The sequence below is a fragment of the Arvicanthis niloticus genome, chromosome 4 (genome assembly GCF_011762505.2).
Source record: "Arvicanthis niloticus isolate mArvNil1 chromosome 4, mArvNil1.pat.X, whole genome shotgun sequence".
In the NCBI taxonomy this organism is placed as follows: domain Eukaryota; kingdom Metazoa; phylum Chordata; class Mammalia; order Rodentia; family Muridae; genus Arvicanthis; species Arvicanthis niloticus.
Genome location: NC_047661.1, coordinates 68,086,661 through 68,092,703, shown reverse-complemented (window position 1 = coordinate 68,092,703; position 6,043 = coordinate 68,086,661). Strand labels below are relative to the sequence as shown.

The window sequence follows — 6,043 nt, the reverse complement described above, 5'->3', positions numbered from 1 at the left end:
AACATTTTAAGCAAAGAGGCACAGCAACTGTGGGATTCTGGATGCATGTGTGCTCCTCTCTTTCTGACTCCCAGTCTGGTTCTCTAATGCTATATTCCTTTCCTAGCCTCTTCTGACAACTCTCCTTTTCAGAGAGTGCTCTCTGCACCCTGATAAGAAAAAAAGCCACTTCTGGTTTGGGTTCTGTCACTCCAAACATCTCTAGTGTCTCCCTTTCCTTCTCTATTACATGCATGTTGACAGTGTGGACATATCCCTCCCCTGTGCTGCCCCACCCACCACTGTTGTCCAACGGGGAGGAAGTAGACTGTTCTACCCACACCCGTCCCTCTTAGGTGTGAGCATGGGCAGGGGCTCCTACAACCTGAGGCTCCAGACCAACACCCCGATTCCAAGGGCTCTCCTAGAGCTCTCCTGACACTGTGGTAGTGTTCACCGGTCCAGAAGGCAGACACTCCTTGGCTCCTCTGCTCTGCTCCAGTAACCTCCACTGCCTTGTGATGGCCACATCCAATTCTTCTGCCTCTCTGTCCACCTTCTTCTGGGTCAATGGCTCTGGAGACAGCGTGCTGAGTGCTGATGGTGCTGCAATTCCTGTCCAGTTCCTTGTTCTGAGGATCATGGTTGCACTAGCCTATGGACTTGTAGGTATTGTTGGCTTGCTGGGAAATTTGGCTGTACTGTGGGTGCTAGGTAACTGTGGTCAGCGTGTGCCCAGCCCACCTTCTGACACATTTGTCTTCAGCCTGGCTCTGGCAGACTTGGGGCTGGCCCTCACTCTCCCTTTCTGGGCAACCGAGTCAGCAATGGACTTCCACTGGCCTTTCCGAAATGCCCTCTGCAAGACAGTCCTGACGACTACTGTCCTCAGCATCTACGCTAGCACCTTCCTAGTCACAGCACTGAGTATCGCTCGATACTGGGCGGTGGCCATGGCTGTGGGACCAGGTAGTCACCTCTCAGTCTTTTGGGCTCGTATGGTCACCCTGGCAGTGTGGGTGGCAGCTGCCCTGGTGACTGTGCCCACAGCAATCTTTGGGACTGAGGTTGAGTTGTGGGGCGTGCGCCTCTGCCTTCTGCGTTTCCCCAGCAGATACTGGCTGGGGACTTACCAGCTACAGAGGGTAGTTCTGGCCTTCATTGTGCCCTTGGGCATCATAACCACCAGCTACCTGCTGCTGTTGGCCTTTCTACAGCGGCAGCAACGATGCAGGCCACGGCAGCGCCAGGACAGCCGAGTGGTAGCCCGATCTGTCGGTGTCCTGGTGGCTTCCTTCGCCCTCTGCTGGTTTCCCAACCATGTAGTCACTCTCTGGGAAGTTCTGGTAAGGTTTGACCTGGTGTCCTGGGACAGTACTTTCTATACCATCCACACTTACGTCCTTCCTGTTACCACCTGCTTGGCACACAGCAACAGCTGCCTCAACCCTGTGATCTATTGTCTCCTCCGACCAGAGCCCCGGCAGGTTCTTGTCAGCTCCCTCAGAGGTCTCTGGCCAAGACTGTGGCCCCAGAGCAAGGCCTGCATGGTACAAATGGCCCTCAAGGAGGTAGGTGAGACATGGGTAGCTAGCACCCAGGAGAGTGGCTCTTGTACAACGCACACAAACACAACTGAACACCTGGATGAAAGGTGCAACCTGAACAATCTCCTTTCTGAGACCTATCAGGAGCAGAGCCCACAGATTCTAGGGAGGAGTTGCTCTCTCTGCCAGGCTGCAGTGTCCCCAGGAAAACTCTGATCTTTGATCACCAACTCTGCATATGACAGAACTGAGAAGCTGGAGTCTGAACAGGAGGCGGATGTGGCAAAGCTTATCTCTGAAGATGGCAAAGAGGAACTGAGAATAAACCAGATCATCCACAGACTGTCTTGACACTTCATGCAAGTACTTTATAGGATAATGTCCATTACTGGTGTAGACTAACAGGTCAGGAGTCAGTTCTCCGTGTCCACTTTAGAACAGGGCACCCATTGTGCCCCTTTGGTACCAATACGAAAAATGTTTTCTCTAGCCTCTCAGTTTTTTGTCATCTCAGGGGTGCCCATGGAAACGATGTGGAAGCCTCCCCTTCAACATTTGTCTGTAGTTTTGCTGCCACAAGATGCAAGGGCAGAGCTCGCTGGAATCTTGGTTACATATCAGATCCTGAGTGTATCGCCTTTGAGAATAGCAAATAGGTCTGGCTCTTTCAACTAAGGATGGAAGGGAAAGCCATGGGTCAGGGGTGGAGGGAGTCAAGAGGTATAGCAAAGGTTTAGAGGCTGAGGGTCAGAACCCAGTCTCCTCATCAAGTACATCTGCATTTCAGCCAAGTGCCAGAGCATGTGGGTTGGAACCCGCTCCTCAGGCAAATTACTTCAAGTCAGTTCTCCTTTTAAAATTGGAGAGTTTCATGATACCCAGGCCAGTCTCAAACTATAAAGCTGAGGGTAGCTTGGAACTCTCTAATCTTGATCCCAAATGCTAGAATTATAGGCATGTACCAACAAGGTGAGCTTTTAAAATTCAGATCATTTTTGCCTACTCTTCTTTCTTGTGTATGTGTGTGTGTACATTTGTGCTCACACTTGCATGTGTGAATGTCGGAGGTAGATAGGTTTTTTTTTCTTTTTGCTTGTTTTCATTTTTTTTTTTTTTTTTTTTTAAATTGAGACAGGGTCTTACTACCTAACCTCACCTGTCCTGGAATTCACTCTATAGACCAGGCTGTCCCTTGAACTCAGAGACTCACCTGCCTCTGCCTCCCATGTGCTGGAATTATAGGTATGTGCCACTGCACCTTGGTTTGACTTTAAAAAAAAAAAATTATACTTAATTCAAGTGTATTTGGGCAAGGAGACATGTCCCAAATGCATGTGGAGATCAGAGGACAGCCTAAAGTGTGTTCCCCTTCCACCTGTGAAGATTCCAGGAGGGAGTTGGGCTATCAGGATCACCAGCAAGGGTCTTTACCCTGTGAAACAGTTTTCTAAACCCTCCACATGTTTTTTGTTTCTCTTGTTGTTGGTTTGCTTTTTTTTTCCTGGGACAAGGTTTCTCTATGTAGCCCTGGCTGTTCTGAAACTCACTCTGTGGACTAGGTTGGCCTCTAATTCAGAGATCTACCTGCCTCTGCCTTCCAAGTGCTGGTATTAAAGGTGTGTACGACTACTGCCTGGCTAAAAGGTTTTTAATTGAAAACATTTGTGTGTGTGTGTGTGTGTGTGTGTGATAGACATCGGCTCCTCTGGGGCTTGTTACAGGTGCTGGTTAACTGTGCAGTGAGGCTGCCGGTGCTGGGAACCAGATTCAGGTCCTGTGTAAGATCAGCAAACACTCTTTTGACTCCCGAGCTAGCTCTCCAACCCCATCTTGTTTTTGAGCAAGGCTCTCTCCCTGAACCTGAAACTTACCAATGAGTCAAGTGCTTCTGGTGCTGCTGTGCCTGGCTTTTCCACAGTATGCATGGCAACTACTGGATTGAGTCATCTCTGTGTGCAGTTACTTCAGACTGGCCTCCAACCAAATATATAGCTACAGCTGATCTTGAACTCCTGACTCTCCCAAGTACTGGGGTTATAGGCAGGTGCTGCCATGCATAGCTTTCTACCTGTTTTCTAGAGGCTGGGAATACATCTCAATTAATGGAGTGCTTGTCTAATTCCTTAAGTTCAAGATCTTAAACAGAATAAAGGGTTCAGGACCAGCTTAGTCTAGACAGTCTCCAAAAATAAGAGGATCCAGCAGTGCCAGAGGCAGGGTTCCTAGTGTTGGCACCTTCCATGGAGAATGGGAAGGAGAAAACAAGAACCGCTGGCAGACAGGTACAGGTGAGCCGCCGAGGTCTCAATGTTATCTTACGTGTCCTACGTAATGTGTCTTACGTGTTTATGGACTATGTCTCATGACCTGGTCACACATACCCACACATGCACACCACATGCACATCCATAATAAAATAAGAAACAGCAAGATGGCACAGCAGGGAAAATACATAGCACATAAGCCTGACATTGCCACACACTCTAACAGTCTCGAAAATTAGAGACAACAGCAAGAACAAATACAGAGCGATAGCTGGGGGTAAAAAACTTAGAGCACATGTGCTGAGTATCTGAGTTAAAGCTCTAGCACCCAATATAAAAACACTGGGTCCAAGTGGTGCTGGGGAGGAAGGCAGCAGGCCCCGAGACCCTCTGGCAGTCTAGGCAAATTGGCATTCTCCTCACATCTCAAAAAAACAGGTGAAGAGCAACCAAGGCTGAAACTAACATCAAACTCTGCTAAGAGATAGACACTAACAAAGGGTTAGTCCTTCCAAGCCCTCTTTGCAATTGTCTCCTGAGCAGAGGGTACCTTTTGGTTCCCGTAGTCATTTTAAACTATAAAGACCTAAGTTGTCTATCACAAAAGATCTTGCTTGGGGGCTGCTTCAGGAAAGGAGGGGAAGCAGCAGACAGATGGAGCTCCTGCTCCACCCCTCCCTTTAGGACCAGGCTCTGGGGATGCTTTGTAACCAGGTTGTGACTAGCCACTCAAGGCCTCAGAATAGCAGCAGCTGTAAAGGAGCTGCAATACCCCCAGGCGCCACGGCCGGTTCCACAGTTGCTGAGAAGCATTTAAGAATCACCCAACTCACAACATATTAAAGGACGGGAACAAGATTTAATTAGCCTCTTGATGTTTAATTTCCTCTTTATGATAATGTTTAAACTGGCTCCAAAATGCCAGGTCTATTCCTAGCCATCCTGGAAGGTGGGTAATCCTCCTCTACCTAGGTATTCTTCCTCCTGCCCCCTGCAGCGCCTCTGCAGGCCTGGCTGGGTCCGGATATTGCCTTTTCTGGGGGTTTACAGAACCCTGGGGGTAAATATTGGCAAAACCAACTCAAGTAATTGCTGCGTAGCCCTAATTTTGAGAGGGCGGCATGGAACACTGCGTGTTCAGGCTTAGAGCCTCCTCTAAGGAAGCAACGTGGTTTAAGCAAAGAGCTGAACCCTGGCTCTCAGAACACACAGTCAGAGCTTTGAAATGGAAGCAGGGGAGGGGGACAAAAAATAAGACTTTAGGTTTAGAAAGTGGAATTAGGGAGGGGACAAACAAGGGACAGACAGTGACAGGAGGGTGGGAAAGGCTCTGGGCTGATGCTGGGTTGGGGCTATGGATGGAAAGCAGCCGCTCACACCTCATACTCTGGAAATCCATCTCAGAGTCTAGGCTCTTCTGCTGGCCCCTCTGGGGAAGGCTGGGAAACTGTACTGCTTTTCTCCTGACTCTCCAACAGTCTCCTCCACCTGACCTTTGCATGCTTGGGCCCAGATGCTTAGTGCTGCCTTCAACACAGCTGCTGGCTGAGTGAGCGTCAGTAGGCGTGAAACTTTAGTGTTGCTGTTTTTTAGGCAGCAGAAGCAGGGTCTTGGCCTGGCAACTTTTTTGCACCCATTGTGTAAAAGAAAAACAATGTCGGCTGGGCATACTGGCTAGAGCCTGGTGCCTGTAATTTCAGCATTTGGGAGGCCGAGGCGAGAGGATTGCCTTGAATCCAAGGCCAGCCTGGGCTTCACTGCAAGACAATACTAAATAATAATAAAAAACATATAAAACAACTCCTATGGCCCAAGAATCCCATGATTAGAGATAAAGTGCCTCTTAAGGGCCAGAGGCTGATGGTGGAAAAGGAAGCAATCCCACAAAGCCTGCTGCCTGGGCAATTTCATTTCCCCTTCTCAGTGGGGTCCTGAGACCCTTCTGATCCTACCTCACAGGCTGTGGGGGTGCGCATGCGCACTGTTCCCCCCCCCCCCCGCATAGGGGGGCCTTAGAAACAGGAAGTGGAATGAGCCAAAACCAAGAACTGAAACCAATTACTGCCTTTCCAAAAGACAGACTGCTACTTGGCCCTGCGCTCTGGGTGGCGGGAGGGGGGAATGAAAATGGGGGCAGGGAGAGGAAGAGAGAGGTGGCAAGAGCCAGATGTGCTGTCCAAGCACAGCATACAAATAAGATGCAAACGAGTTTTCTGACGTCTGCATCATTAACAGCTGCTGGAGGCTGAACGG

General features: G+C 49.4%; 1 protein-coding gene across 1 annotated transcript; it reads left to right on the top strand.

Moving 5' to 3' along the window:
• The first annotated feature begins 439 nt into the window (after positions 1–439).
• Positions 440–1,857, top strand: Rxfp4 (relaxin family peptide/INSL5 receptor 4). The gene has a single exon (XM_034501302.2). It carries the CDS (start codon positions 501–503, stop codon positions 1,740–1,742), a length of 1,242 nt encoding a protein of 413 aa, XP_034357193.1. The 5' UTR covers positions 440–500; the 3' UTR covers positions 1,743–1,857.
• Positions 1,858–6,043: the final 4,186 nt, after the last annotated feature.

Coding starts and splice junctions, on each gene's coding strand:
- Rxfp4 (XM_034501302.2), top strand. CDS start 501: ATGGCCACATCCAATTCTTCTGCCTCTCTGTCCACCTTCTTCTGGGTC.